We start from the raw sequence: 16,025 nt of genomic DNA, 5'->3' as shown, positions 1-16,025 counted from the left end.
GATTGGTGGTGGACTTATTTTTCATCATAGATGTTTGAATGGTTTCTTTCACTATAAACCTATCAAATAAATCTTTTTCAATCACATAGTTCATTATTTCTACATCAGTTTACTTATTTAACAAAAAAATTCTACGTTAAAACTCGAGTTATTTTTTATTATTATTTTTTTTATTTGGTCAAATCAGATTTCAATGTTAGATCGACATAAACCGAATATAAATACCAGTTGACTTTAAAAGCAAGTGCATCAATTTCAAAAAATGCAAACGTCCAAATGATTCAATAAGAGTGAGTTTGCCACTATAATATACTATAACATACATATTTTGCACACACAATAAAAAGTAATGCAAAATTACAAGTTTCTCTACCTTACAAGCTAGTCCAAAGTTCTACCATATTGCTTGTCCCAAAAACAGACAGCATAATATTTCAAAAAAAGGACGCACATTTTCAGCATCACTGTTTCCTGAATTGTATCATATTTGATACCTATATATGTGTATTTTTCTACTATATTGCACTAATTTTACCTTAACTTACACTTAACACAACATTAATAACAGTTTTGCTCCTTGAGTTGCGAGTAAAATCTCTTAATAAACTCCTCGGCAGCTTCATCCACACGTTGATCACCGCAATCTCCTTCATTTTGCAAAGGAAATGGTGAGTCCGTTACCCTTAAAGGCCAGACACCGCTATCTTTCCTAGACAACATGGTGTCCAACACCTTGCTAATAGCTTCTAAACTATTATCAATGTCTTCAATTTTTGGAGAAGGCATGTAGTAGTAGTTTTGGTTATTTTTCTTCTTGTTGGTGAAGTAATGACGGTATAAAGGGGTGTTGCTACAACTAAACTCATGCTCTTGTTCAACGTCGAAACCAACAACACCACCACCTTGAGTGGTGGAGACTTTGTTGGTTGTAAAGGCCGTCTTTCCTCGTTTCATCATCAAGTTGAGGTCTAAGAGCAATTTCTTCTTGGAGATACCTTTTCTTAGCATGAAGATGGCTAGTTTAACCATGTTGTACAGCTTTTTTGTGATTATTGGTAGGTTTTGCTCCATCGTTTCCTAGATTATTTTTGTAATAGTGGTAAGCTAGCTTGTTTGTTAGAATGTTGTGTTTTTTGTATAAGAGAGGTTTTTGGTGTGGTGGAAAAAGAAATGGTAGAGGGAGTATTTATAGCTAGGAAATTAGACATGAAGCTAGCTTAAGACAAAGGTTTTATTGAGTGAAAAAAAAAGGAACTTTAAATTAATGGAGCTCCCAATACTAGTAGTAGCGTTGCATGAATAAATTAAAGGCTCTCAATATTATCATAAACCGGCCACTTTCAACTTTAAGGCTTTAAGGCAATCAAAGAGGTTTAGTTTCTGTCCATTTCAATTTTAAACTTTAGCTTTTTCAAATAATAAATTGTGTATGTTACTACATACTGCGTATATGATTAACGTGTGAATAACGGAAAAATTATTAGAGAGGTGATATGAATTTTGATGGATATAACCTTCAATCGCAGTTGAAAGGTTTGGAATCTTGAGTCTCGGTCAAGAAACGCTAAGCAACACGAGCTTAAAACCTAAACTAGGCCAAGAATACACATGCACAAGCTTACGTAAAACTTTATAAATTTCAAATCAATCAATCATACTTTTCGTTAAACACCATCACGTATTTATAAGCTAAATAATTAGCCTAAAAATCGGTAAAACAAATTCTAATCTAACTAGGAAACTAACTCTAACTTGTAAAGATAATATTTTGCAAATATGATCTTTAAAGTTAAGCTTATCTTATACTAACCGAATTAAACTAACAAAAATATCCTAATAAATTCGGTCATCTAATAATAAACTAAAAATAACAATAAAAATAATTATAATAACAATATTGATGCCTTGGAACCGCATCAAGAGGGTTTCTTAATAGATAACTATTCTTCTTTCAAAAAAAAAAATAGATAACTATTCTTGTCTTAAATGATGATAACAAAGAACATGGTACATTATTTTCATTTTGTAGGTGATTTGTACGGAGTACTATTGTGGTTTAATTATTTTTTGGTATGTATTTTCGAACCTCATGTTGGTATTTATCATTATAATGTATTATACGTGCATTAATTAGATTATATCCACGTACATAATACTATGTATTAGTGTTATTGTCATCTGAGTAAAATACATGAAAAAATATACAGAGTTTATGTTTGTAACTTTTACCCGTGTGGTGATGCCTTCTTCCACTACTAGAAAACAGCTAAATAACGACGGAAATTTTCCGTCGGAAACACCCTGTTTTTCGTCGGAAAACTCGTTTCCGTCGGAACTAGTTGTCGGAAAACTATTCGTAGGAAAATGGGCTTTTTCCGACGGAATTTCCGTCGGAAACACTATTCCGACGGAATTCAGTCCGCCGGAAAATATTTTCAGGCCCGAGAAAGTCCGTCGCAAGTTTCCGACGGACTGAGTTCTGTCGGTATGTTGCGACGGAAATTCCGTCGGAAAATTATTTTAAGAAAACAAAAAAAAAACGCCTCGCACCACCCCACCACCAGCCCACATCACCAGCAACCACCCTGCACCACCAGACGAACAGACCCCACTGCACACCCTTTTCCCACCTTCAAACATCACCACCAACACCCACAGCAACCGTTTTCCCACCTTCAAACACCACCACCGACACCACCGACACCCACACTAGCCACTAATCCACCTTCAAACACCGCCACCGACACCACCGACACCCACACCAGCCACCAATCCACCTTCAAACACCGCCACCGACACCCACCCTAGCCCCTTCCCACCTTCAAACACCACCACTCCAAAAATAAACCCCAAAAAACACAAAATTTAACAAAATAAATCGAAAATAACCAATAATCGAAAATCAACCCAAAAATACGAAAATTAACACAAAATACGAAAATTAAGAAAATAAAATTGAAAAAAACCACTAGATCTACATATTTAACAAGAATTTCATAAAGAAAAATGAAAAAAACGATAATTACACAACAAAAATTAAACGAATTATATAATTACACAATTATCTAATAAAATTTACAAAATAAAACAATTACATAAACAATTAACTAGATCTACAATCTAACCTAAATTTAAACTAGATCTACAATTGATGTTGGGCGTTGCCGGTGTTGTTGTGGTCGTCGTTGTTGTTTCCCGGTGGTTGTGGTCGTCGTTGTTGTGGTCGCCGTTGTTGCGGTGGTGGTGGTGTTGTTGGTGGTGGGGATGGCAGAGATGTTATTGGTGGTGATAGAAGAAAGAGGGGGTGAAAATGAAGAGGAGAAGAAGAAAAGAGAAGAAGAAAAGAGAGGAATGGAGGAGAGAATTCGCTGAACAAGGAACAGAAGAAAGAAAATAAGGAGGAGGAGGAGAGAGAAAGGAGAGAGAGAGAGGGAAAAAAGAAAAGGGGCGGAAGAGAAAGGGAATTAGGGTTAGGAAGTTTATAAAAAAAATATATTTTTTTTTTATAGTTAAATGTTCCGACGGATTTTTCCGTCGAAAAACTTCCGACGGAATAATTTTCCGTCGGAAAAGACCTTTTTCGACGGATTATTCCGTCGGAACGTCCAATTATTTTGACGGAATTATTTTCCGTCGGAAATTTCCGACGGAATGCTATAATTCGTCGGAAATATTCGACGGAAAATAAATCCGTCGGAAATTTCGATTTTTCCGACGGATTTTCGGGTCCGTCGGAACCGTTCCGTCGGTATTTGACCTGATTCTTGTAGTGTTCTAGCTCAAACCACTATTAGTGACTCTTCAAACCTCATACTATGTACTACGTATTGCCTCTGTTACATATAAGTGCAACTTTTAGGTATTATTTGTGAGACATAAAAAATTTCAAAGTTACACTTAAGTAGTATATAACATCCACATATTTAAGCAAAGTAAAAATTATTTATCCCACCAATGTGAGACAAAGACGAGCCTTTCCCTCAAATAGAAGAGTAGATAAGTAAAGTTAGCTCCCAATTCCATGCATTATATCCAACATATAATTGTATTCATATGGGTGAGGATAGACGGTGTATGCGTGTGATTGAATTGGCGATATTATATGCGTAAATAAAAGTTTTTTTCATGCTTGTGGTCCATGATAGAAATGGTAGCACATTTTTCAAATGTTGCTCGATTGAGGTAAAGTTAGTTTCCTTCCTTCGGTGAAAAGTCATTTTAAGTAAAGTTAGTTACCGCGTCTCTCTCTCTCTCTCTCTCTTTTGGCGTTCTTCATCAAAATTTCCTACCGTTTGATTTCAAATTGTTGTTTTAGGCCGTCTCATATCAATGTTTATACTAGTGATAGTCGTGATTTTAATTTCATTCATTACTGTATTCGTCTATGAGAATTTTTTTTATCAATCTTTCGAAAACTACACATTTAAGTCTGTCACTATTAAAGAGTTAGATTAATTTAATCAAATGGAACTGGTAGTCTGCGATTGACTTATTTCTCATGATTTTTTAAAAGACTCGTTTCTTTCTCTAAGTTGTACCTATCAAATAAATCTTTTATCAGTCACATATTTCACGATTCTTACATCTAGGCTGCTAAATTAAAAAAATTAAAAAAAAAAAAGTTGTTCAAAGCAACGATTTAGTTTGTGCTGATTTAACTAAATATTTTCTAGCTTCTAAGGAGAGTGAGGTTTGTTTTGCTATATGTAAACTTATAAATCAAAGATTAATACCACCTTAGAAGCAAGTGCAATTTTACAAAGTGCAAACTATTATACAATATACATATATTTTGCACACACAATAAAAAGTAATGCAAAATTACAAGGGTTTCAACCTTATAAGCTAGTCCAAAACTCTAACATGATATTTCAGAAAACGGACGCACATATTCAGCATCACTGTTACCTGAATTGTCTGTGTATCTTTCTACTATCTTACACTAAATTTCACCATATTTTACACTTAACACAAAGTTAAGCAACCAAAAGTTTGACCACAAAAATAACCGACTAGTAACACTACTAGCAGTTTTGTTCCTTGAGTTGCAAGTAAAACCTTTGAATAAACTCCTCAGCAGCTTCATCCACACGTTGATTACCACACTCTCCTTCACTTTGCAAAGGAAAGGGAGAGTCCGTCACCCTTAGAGGCCGGACACCACGATCTTTCCTAGGCACCATGGTCTCCAACACCTTGCTAATAGCTTCTAAGCTATCATCAATATCTTCGAATTTTGGTGAGGACATGTAGTAGTGGTTTTTCTTCTTGTTGTTGAAGTAATGACGGTATAAAGGGGTGTTACTACAACTAAACTCATACTCTTGTTGAACGTCGAAACCAACAACACCACCACCACCTAGAGTGGTGGAGACTTTGCTGGTTGTAAAGGCTGTCTTTCCTCGCTTCATCATCAAGTTGAGGTCCAAGAGTAATTTCTTCTTGGAGATACCTTTTCTTAGCATTAAGATGGCTAGTTTAACCATGTTGTACAACTTTTTTGTGATAATTGGTAGGTTTTGCTCCATCTTTTTCCTAGATTGTTGGAATAGTTGTAAACAAACTAGGTTTAATAATAAAATATCTAGATGTTTGTGAGAATGTTGTTTTTATGAGAGATGTTTTTGTTGTGTTGAAAAGAAATGACAATGTTATAGGTGTATTTATATGAAATGGAAATGAATATAGAAACGTTAAATTATTGGCGTTTTTTTATTTAATTAAATGTAATAGTGTTACAAATAAAGGTTGATTAAGATTTGGGAAAGGCTAATCTATACACCGGCCACTCTACTAGCACACCTTTAAGGCAAAATAGTTTCGTTTCTATCCTTTTTGCCTAGCTTTAGCTTTTTCAGTTTATACAATGGAGTAGTATTTAAAATTATCTAATTTATTGCATGATTGGTATGTCCATCATGCATGTATTATTGGAGTAGGCTGCATTCCTTGATTAGTTTGAGAATGGATGTCAGCTATATTAATTGATTAAACTGTTAAGAAATATGTTTGTATCTCTTCAAAAACATTGTCTTTTATGAGTTGCGACTCTTTGTAACTGTTGTACGTACACTTATAAATAAAGGTTTTATATAACTCGAGCTCAATATTTTTTTTTGGTGTGTGTTTAACTTAGAGAGCCACAAGGACGGCTGATATTAAGAATCAATCTCAGAATCTCCTAGAGTCGGGAAGGAAGCTCTAACTACTTGAGCTATCCTCACTCTCAGAGTCTCAGCTCAATATTTCTAGAGCAACACCAATATAAACTCTATGGCCCTTACTATGTTTAGCTTAGTCCGTCCTTGCTTTGCATTAAATTTAACATCATATACACTCCCACGAGAAGACACTCTAATAACAAGCAGTGCGCAAGTGTACATTGTGATACATTAAACAATATCGTTGAATTGTTGTGCTCATGGAGTTTGAGGCTCAGGGACTCAGGGTTTAATAAAGAGCCTAAGCCACTCGTGAGATACTAGAACTTGGCTCGAGTGTTCTTTGATGTATCTACTTCAAATTATTTTTATAATTATTTGTAATTTTCTTAAATAAGTGAATAGAACAACACCTAATAAGGTTCAATCGGTTTTAATTAGGTTCAATCAAACCCAATAAGTTCAAGACAATTCAAGTTAAGATTGAAATGCTCATCAAGTGCTCAACCTTGTATCATGTTATTATCAACATTGTTCATGCCTATCAATTCAATCTAATATACTACTCCCTTTGGCTCATTTGCCTTGTTTCATATGCTTTCATTGCACATTGTTTTTTTTTTCCCCCTTTTTTTCAGAGGAAATGCACATTATATTTGAATTGTGCAACAATAATATCTCTAATACATACGATTAAAATAATGAAAAATATAGTTTTTTTTATATATATTTTTTATGAAGAAATTTAGTGGTTAAAGTTTCACTCAATTTAAATAGAAATATTGCAAATGGAATAAATGTGAAGGAGCAAAGGAATAATTTTTATCCAAATCTTGCCTACAAACTTTAAATTATATCCTCGTTATCTACTTCATTGTTAGGCATTTCTTCCCATCATATTTAATAAAAGTAAGGCATTCTTTTCGTAAAGAAGTAGGCAAGTAAAAAGTAAAATAACTACTAGTTTAGGAACTCATACAAGCTAAGTTAAGGATAAATGATTCATCAGGCTAAACGAATACATGTGGATAAGGAATGAACCAACAAATCAAAGATTCCTCAATAATTCATCCATATCCATATATCATACTAATTTGCCAAAATCAGCTGTGCTATGAGTGTGCATATTGCTAGCTAACGCCTTAACGTTCACATATGTTATAGACAATATAAAGTTGGATAGGGTTATTAAGACCATGTTCTATTCACCTTATGTTCTCTTAATTTAAAAAAAGCAAATTCAATTCTGATAACAATTAATAAATTCAATTTAAGCTAAGTTCATATATGAATTAATAAAGGTGTTAGTGGACCATGTCAACCAAAAGTTTAAGCAGATGATTGAGGCCCAATAATATGTTTTATAATCTATCATGTCCCCTCACACGAAAGCTCGTTTAGGCTAGAAGTGTAGGTGCAGCATGGATCCTTCTCAAACCCAGCGCTCAATATTCCACTTGAAAATGAGGGGTGATGAGTTTTGAATCCGTAACCTTTATGTCACACGCTGGCTCTAATATCATGTCAGGAATTGATTTTCATTTGTCGTATTAGTGTATGAACAAGTTTATACATACAACCTTACAAGAGATTAGGGCCGATAATATTGGCCCATTAGCTATACAATATTAGGCTTAACAAAAGGTTATACAAAATCAACTACACAATACATGCATCTAAAACAAGTTTAAATAATTTATATAAGCTCGTATAAGGGAAAATTGTTTAAATAGAACGCACCCTAAATTGAGCACACTACAAAAATAAAAGCTTTTTAGCAACTAAGTTTGGCAACAGATTTTTAAAATGTTGCTAAATAGCAACGAATCTAAATTTTTTCATTGCCTAATTAAAAGCGACATTTTATGTTTTAGTTTTTAATAAACAATGGCTACATGTTTTTGATTTATTGTTTTTTAAAACAAATTTTCTTACTAGTTGTTACTAGACGGCATCATATTTTTCTCTTGTTGCCAAATAGTAACAAACTATGACAACAAATATTTTATTTGTATTGATTTAGAAACAAACAAATACAATGAATTTTTGAATTGTTTCCATTAGAAACAAGTCTTCTAAATTATTGTTGCTAATTGATAACGCATTATTTTGTTTGTTGTCATTGGAAACGAGTTGTGTTACATATTGTTGTTAATTTATATGTAAGCCACTTTCTGCTGTAATGTATAAAATTATTTGTTGTTAAAATGACATCAAATAGAGACGGGTTTCAATTTCGTCTCTAATTTAGAGACGGATTTTTTATTTTGTCCCTAATTTGGAGACAAATTTTTCAATTTCGTCTCTAATATTTTGTTCACTTATTATAAATTATATGCATAGAAGTAAACAAATAGTATTTGGTATAGTTGGTAAGAGATTCACCATCTGACTTTGAGGTCGCAAGTTCGACTCCTACCAAATGCGATTCTTGAGACTGGGGATTCAAAGAGCCTTACGTGCAAAGTCGAGCCGAGTTGACCTAACCTGAGTGGGATTTCAGATTGGTAAAGGCCGAGATCGGGTTGAACCAAATTGCTAATAGGGATTGGGTTTTTGTCTCATAGTGTTGATAGCAACCAATATTAATGATTTGTAGCTATTTTTATGAACCAACTTTAATAATTTGTTGCTATTTTTAAGAACCAACATTAATAATTTGTTGCTATTTTAGGAACTAACATTAATAATTTGTTGCTAATTTTAGCAACAAACAATGGTAATTTGTTGCCAAAGTTGGCAACGAATGCACCAAAAACAGCAACAATCATGGAAACTATATTTAAATGATGCAATATTGCAACAAAATTGCTTTGCAACTGGTTTCCAAAATCCCATGGCAACAAGCCTTTTAGCAACAACAAATTTTTGTTTCCAACCCGTTGCTAAATAGAGTTGGCAATGGATTTTTGGTAAATAGCAACAAATTTTAGTTGATGCTATATTGATTTTTTTTTATTTTATTTTTTGTAGTGGCACCACATAATAAAAAAAATGGATATTTTGTGAAAAACTACCTTTTATACTTTGAATTTTGCGAAAAACTACCCTAAAAACAAAATGTTGTAATTAACTACCTTATAAAGTATAAAATGTTGTAATTAACTATCTTATAAAGTATAAAATGTTGTAATTGATTACCTCCCACCGCAATAACACATTTGATTTTTATTTTCCAGTGTTGACCATGTCATGTGAGGGTCACATGACTCTTTAATGACTTAATACCCCCCTTTCTCCCAAATTTTCCCGCTTTATACCAACTCTTTTCCTTAACAATACAATTATTTATATTTTATATTGTTTATTTGCAACCCCTTTGATAATTGTATGGGCTGAATTGGTGTAAAGTAGGAAAATTTGGGGAAAAGAGGGGAATTAAGTTATTAAAGGGTCACGTGACCCTCACGTGACATGTTCAATGTCGGGAAATAAAAGTCAAATGTGTTCATTCCGGTATAAGGTAGTCAATTATTATGTTTTATATTTTATAAGGTAGTTAATTACAACATTTTATTTTTAGGGTAGTTTTTCGCAAAATATGGAGTTTAAAAGGTAGTTTTTCACAAAAAAATCCTTAAAAAATATGATCAATATAGATAACAAAACTTGCCTTCTTTAAGCTTTAATTATTTCGACTTCCACCAAAAAAAAAAAGTCATTATTAATTAATAATATAGATATAGATTGAGTAATTAAAGCAATGAGAGGAGGAGTTGTTGGATTTTAAAAATTGTTAAGAGTAGATGAGGGAAGAAATCCAAGCCTTTACTTTACTTGCTCTTGGGTTTTGAGGTTGCTTGATGGTAAGGTGGCAAAAAGTGACAAATTAATTTAATAAAGCTAGTAAGGAGCACAATTATTTGGAAGCTTTAATGGTGGGCTATATATTTTAGCCATTATTTTTGGCCGTTTTCTTCTTTTGCTAATATTGTGCCACTAAACATGAATTGATATAAGTGGAGGCGTCTTTTAATTTTTTTAAATTTTTGATTGATGATATACTTCTAGAATAGAGCTCAAAGTAGTGTAGTGTTAAATTTTGAGTTAGAAGGTCCCATGTTTTGTCTATAATAATTTGTAGATTTAGCGAATGAATCTATCCCATAAATGGGAGTTACTCACCCATAAAACAACCATTGATATATACTAGCTATGTGTAGGATAAGGAATCTATTAATTTTTAAAATCAGGCCGACGAAAATTTATCGGCTATTATAATTGGTTTTAAAATAAAACTCGGTTAAACTTGTATGTTGTCAAACATATAATTATGTGTTTGCCCAATAAAAATTATTGGCATAAATTAAGTATAACCACTAAACAAATCCTTCAAAAATTCAATCTACTAAGGATTTGAGATCGACCAATCAAATGTAGGACTTATTAGGAGTTGTATATAATAATCATGAATTATCAAGTACATTTAGTACTAACCCTAGAAGAGAATATAGTAGAATCTTATTAAAATCCTATTAAGATTCTCACATATTTCCCCTAACTTTTTAAAAGTTGAGTGAGGGTATGTTAGTGCCTTATTAACTTAGCTATCATGCTTAATATTCATCCACTTAAAAAAATAACAAAATATATATATATATATATATATATATATATATATATATATAATGAAGAAAAAAAAAACTACCATGCTTTATATATATATATATATATATATATATATATATATATATATAATGAAGAAAAAACTACCATGCTTTTTATACCATATGAAAATGAATATTCATGGAAGTACCACCATCTTTAACTCTCTTTTATTTTCACACACTAATCCTATAGCGGCACAAGCAGCATGTTTTATTGAAGGTGGTCCAAAAACAAAAGTTTTACGAGTATGATATTTATCCTCTTTTTATATTGATAGTATGAGATTTAATTAGCTTATTACACGTTAAAAAAATTGAGAAAATATGGAATTAAAATTTGATTGGAGAACTTTGTGTAACGGCTTTGTACTTCATCACTTTCTTTCTGATGAAGGATTTCTAGTGCACATAATAATCTACTATAATGGGCCCCTTTCAAATAGGTCCCACTAATATTGGAGGGGTTATATTTATGCATAATAATATAGTGCATTAAAAAAAGCTTCAAACTTGGAAGCTAGAAAATGCATCTTTATATTCACCTAAAAATCAACTCTACTCTAATACATCAAACATAATACAAAGATGGCAACATATAACAGTTAACCTAAATAGTTTAATTACTCGTATGATAATATTTAAGGGTCTGTTCACATTTACTGAATTGAGCTGAAGTGAACTGAATTCGTTGGAGCTGCACTACATAAACATTCAATAACAATTTCCTCCTATAAAAATCTTTAGCTTGTCCTTAATCTATTCGATGGGCATTATTATCTAATAATTAGGGTTTTCAAAAATGGAACATAACATAAAACTCTTTTCATCATTGAAAACAACAAGATTTCCGGTCCCTTGCATTGCATTACCATAAGGACAAGAAAAATTCATTAAAAAAAATAAAGATTGCTCTTGTGACTTGGAATGATTCTTTCTCGGTGGAGGAAAGGAATAGCGATAGATTTTGATAGAGCATCCATGAGCTAGAAGATTCAATCAGACGACGTACTAGTTGATTATCCTATAATCTGACTCAACAATACTTGTTTAGATGCCGAAGAATAACAAGAATACAGCGGTCACCTTGTATAAGAATTTAAACGAAATCTATCTAGTGAATAAAAATAAATCACTTCTAAATGCAACTAAATTTCTTTTCTAATTTGATTGTTGCAAACAAATTATTACGTCTAAATAAATCTCATAAATCCTCAATTTATCATTGACAAACACAAGTGTAACGTTTATGACCCATCTTTTATAAAACATGATCAATTATATATATTAGAGTTATTATACTTATTATTTTATTATGTTAGTTAGTTAGTTACTCTAACTAACTAATATATATATATATATACTGTAGCTTGTAATCTTTAGTGCTGTAGATTCATTTTCTCCATTTTCCTCTGATAATGGAATCTATCTAATTCCTCATTCTCTGTCTACTACTACATTTCTATAATATATACTACCTCCGTTACAGGTTATGTGCAACGATTAGACATTGTGCCTCTCTACTTTATATCAAATCGTTGCACATAACCTGTAACGGAGGTAGTATGTTACTATGTTAGCGAACATATTGAATTGAATAATGTATCACATTTGATAAAACTAACTTTCATTATTTATTGACACATAACAAATAAATCACATTCTAACAAAACAAATTTATTAAGTCAATAACTTTTGAAAATTAATGTACTTCAACTAAAGGAATGTTTGCCATATTCTTCTTACAAAAGTATTGGCTTGATAGAAGAAAAAAATTCAAATGATATATATATATATATATATATATATATATATATATATATATATATATATATATATATATATATATATATATATATATATATAGGGGTGAATAGGTTGAATACTCACTAGTATTTTAATAATTCTCACTATAGCTCAAAAAGGAATGATACAAAAGAATAATGGATTCGTAATTTAGAAGGTGGATAGTATACAATGAAGGTAGAAAGGTAGGAAAACTTGTGTATTGATATGACTTCTTATGTGTGTATCCTTTGATTGTACGCCAAATACTCAATATTTATAGTTGAAAATGGAGGTTGAAAGAAATGACAAGTATATTCTAGATTTCTCTTCATCATACATTTTTGTAGCTAAAATGTTTAGTAATTTAATATCATACGCGGTAAACTATATATTCTAATTGCTTTCAATGTCAAGAATTCTCTAGATTGTTTAAGAAGCTTGTGTCGATAAGCTAGTTGAAAAATAATCTAGAGAAATAAAAAGCAATGTTAACCATGTTACATGTATCCAAAGTTTGTAGAGCATGCATAAATAATAATCCACCAAAATATTGGACCTATAAAATTTGGGTCACACCCAACACATCTTATTCATCCCAATATAATTGGTAGTTTATTTTTAGAATGTATGCTACTCGCTCCGTCTCTTTCTATCTTCATTTTTGAAATCTTTTTGTGAGCTAAATGATCAAAGTATAAAGATTAAAAGAGACCAAATAAGTAGTATTTTAATCAGCAAATTAATATTTAAAATTTATATTTCCTATTTGAGGATGACTCATTGTGTGTACATAGGTAAATAATTACAATATATAGGAATGTGTAGGCATAAAATTTTGTACAAGATGTAGATATAAAATTTTATACAAAGTGACATACTAGGTAGAGCTGTCAAAAGCTCACCTGACTTGAAATACCGACCCGAACCCGATTATTAACCAACCTGCTTGAACCTGAAAAATGGTGACCCGAACCTGATATGACCCGACTCGAAACCAACCCTAAATCCGAGTTAACCTAAGTATTTGAGACCCAAACCCGAACATGAACCGACATAAAGATGACCCTACCTAAATATAACCCGTAAATTATTGACCTGAACCGAATCCGACCAGAACCGAAATTGACCCTAACCCGTCAAAACCCGAATTAAGCCAACCTGCCAGTAACCCGACCCGAATTTAACCGAACATGTTATTAAATCGACTCGAACTAAACCCAACCCGAATTTTACCCGACGTATTACTAACCCGACCCAAAATTCACCCCAATCTGTTGCTAACCGACCCAAAATCAACACGGCGTGTTATTGACCCAACCCAAATTCAACCCGAATTGTTCCTGACTCATTTCGAACTCAACCTAACCTGTAATTTACTTAACCTGATTTCAAATTACCTTAAATTCAATTTAGACCACCTTATTATTATTGATTAAAGTATAGTTATACAGTTACATTGTCACTTATTATGTATATATTATCTAAACTTATTTGAACTAATTAGCTCGAATTCAAACTTATCTAAAATTATTTCTATTACAATAAAAGAAAAAATTGATAATGATAAAACGTGAACGTCATTACTGAAATGTTAACAAACCGACCCAAAAAATGTACCCGAACCCGATACGACCTGACCTAAAATCAACATGAAATTCAGATTAACCCAATATTTGAGACCCAAATATGACCTAGCTTGGAATTGACCCGACCTGATTGTCATGAGTTGGAAATGACCCGACCTGATTATAACCCGCAAAATGTAGACTTGAACCGAACCCGACTCGGACCCGAGAATAACCCTACCTTGTTTTAACCTGTGGAAACCCGAATTACACTCGACCTATTATTCACTCGACCCGAATGTAACCCAACCTTTTATGACTCAACCTAAACCTGACCCTACCCAATAAGATGTATGACCAGATGTGACCCGACTCAAGTATGACCTAACCCGAACCCAACCTGCATAAGTTACGACATTAACCCGAATTAACCTGACCCGAGTTAACCCGACCCACACTTACCTAACCCGTTTACCCAAATTGACATCTATTACTAGGTCACAATGTTGGAATTTTCAAAGTCATCGGAGATTCGGAGTACATACATATACATGTATGAGTGTATGACTACGTACTACATGGGTGGGTGGAATTTTGGGGGAAAAAATGCTTAAATTGATTAAGAGCTTTTACGTTTGTTCTATTTTTTACTTCTTGTATTCTTTGGGTCAAGCTTGAAATCTAACAATTATGTATAATAATCATATTATACATAATAATTGTTAGATTTATTTCAGTTAGTGAGTATAATTTTATAAACAAAATTAGTATTTTATTTGGAAAAAAATAATGATCAATGATTTGTATTAGAAACCACACCATACATGATACTCAAAAATATAATTAATGATCAATGATACTCAAGTTTTAATTGCAATTCTACACTAACTTTTATTTGAGGTACTTGCAATTCTCCACCCAATTTTGTTTTCCGTACCTTTGATTTATCTTTGATCCAACATTATTTAATTAAGAGTAAAGAGCATGTAATTAAGGAGTAAGTTGTTTTTATCTAATACTCGAGATAATTTAGCTATAGATTTTCTTATATATCTTCTTCTTTGATTTTATTCAACACTCGAGATAATTAATTTACATTATACATATATAGTGTAGTACAAAAGCACAATTATAAAGAGAAGCGCAAGAAAAATTCATACAAGGATCACTATATATTATAGCTACCATACATCCTACGTACAAACATGCATAATCAAAATTGTCACAAAATTTTAAGCATCCATTATCCTTTGTTGCTTAAGGTTGTTATAAAACCTTTGAATAAACTCATCAGCAGCCTCGTCCACCTTATAATTTCCTGGCTCTACATCATGCAACAAATATGGAGAGTCGGTTACCCTCACAATTGGGCTTCCGCTTGTCCCAAACCCGGCTAAAACCGGTGAGTAGAAATATGGGAATGGAGAACCCTCAACATCATCGATTTGACAATTTGAATTAGTCATCATTTCAATCACTTTGTTCACGGCTTGTATTTCACATCCCTCAACCTCCTCATAAATAGAAAATTTAGTGTAGTCTTTATTTTTGTGCGCCTTTTTATTGTGGTTAAATTGAAACGGATGGTTTGGGGTGTTACTACAACTAAACTCATATGCACCACTATGGCGCTGGTGGTTGTGGTTGTGGTTGTGGTGGGTTAGTTTTTTTACGAGTGATTTTCCGGTGAGTTTTGGGCGTTTCATGACTAAATATTTTAGGTCTAAGAGAAGTTTTCTTTTGCTCATGTTTTTCCTAACTATGAAAAAGGCCACTCTCACTATGTGCCATAGTTTTTTTCCAACAACTTGCACATTTTGCTCCATTTTTTCTTCAATTTTTTTTTTATTTAATATTTTTTTTTAGAGAGAGGAAGATCTAGAGAGAGAAGGAGAATTTGGTTTTGG

At 32.4% G+C, this 16,025-nt stretch overlaps 3 protein-coding genes across 3 annotated transcripts; all 3 read right to left on the bottom strand.

The window, feature by feature from the left end:
• Positions 1-277: 277 nt before the first annotated feature.
• Positions 278-1,303, bottom strand: LOC110715587. Its single transcript, XM_021894176.1, has one exon. It carries the CDS (start codon positions 1,069-1,071, stop codon positions 559-561), a length of 513 nt encoding a protein of 170 aa, XP_021749868.1. The 5' UTR covers positions 1,072-1,303; the 3' UTR covers positions 278-558.
• Positions 1,304-5,024: 3,721 nt separating this feature from the next.
• Positions 5,025-5,528, bottom strand: LOC110715458. The gene has a single exon (XM_021894039.1). It carries the CDS (start codon positions 5,526-5,528, stop codon positions 5,025-5,027), a length of 504 nt encoding a protein of 167 aa, XP_021749731.1.
• A 9,822-nt stretch (positions 5,529-15,350) lies between these two features.
• Positions 15,351-15,944, bottom strand: LOC110715457. Its single transcript, XM_021894038.1, has one exon. The coding sequence runs from the start codon at positions 15,942-15,944 to the stop codon at positions 15,351-15,353; it is 594 nt and encodes a 197-aa protein (XP_021749730.1).
• Positions 15,945-16,025: the final 81 nt, after the last annotated feature.

This window comes from Chenopodium quinoa, unplaced genomic scaffold, assembly GCF_001683475.1.
Source record: "Chenopodium quinoa cultivar QQ74 unplaced genomic scaffold, ASM168347v1, whole genome shotgun sequence".
NCBI lineage: Eukaryota > Viridiplantae > Streptophyta > Magnoliopsida > Caryophyllales > Amaranthaceae > Chenopodium > Chenopodium quinoa.
Note: the sequence above shows the minus strand (reverse complement) of the source record. Positions and strands in the feature narration are given on the sequence as shown.

What these genes read in the sequence shown, in the direction of transcription:
- LOC110715587 (XM_021894176.1), bottom strand. Translation starts at nt 1,071, where the DNA reads ATGGAGCAAAACCTACCAATAATCACAAAAAAGCTGTACAACATGGTT.
- LOC110715458 (XM_021894039.1), bottom strand. Translation starts at nt 5,528, where the DNA reads ATGGAGCAAAACCTACCAATTATCACAAAAAAGTTGTACAACATGGTT.
- LOC110715457 (XM_021894038.1), bottom strand. Translation starts at nt 15,944, where the DNA reads ATGGAGCAAAATGTGCAAGTTGTTGGAAAAAAACTATGGCACATAGTG.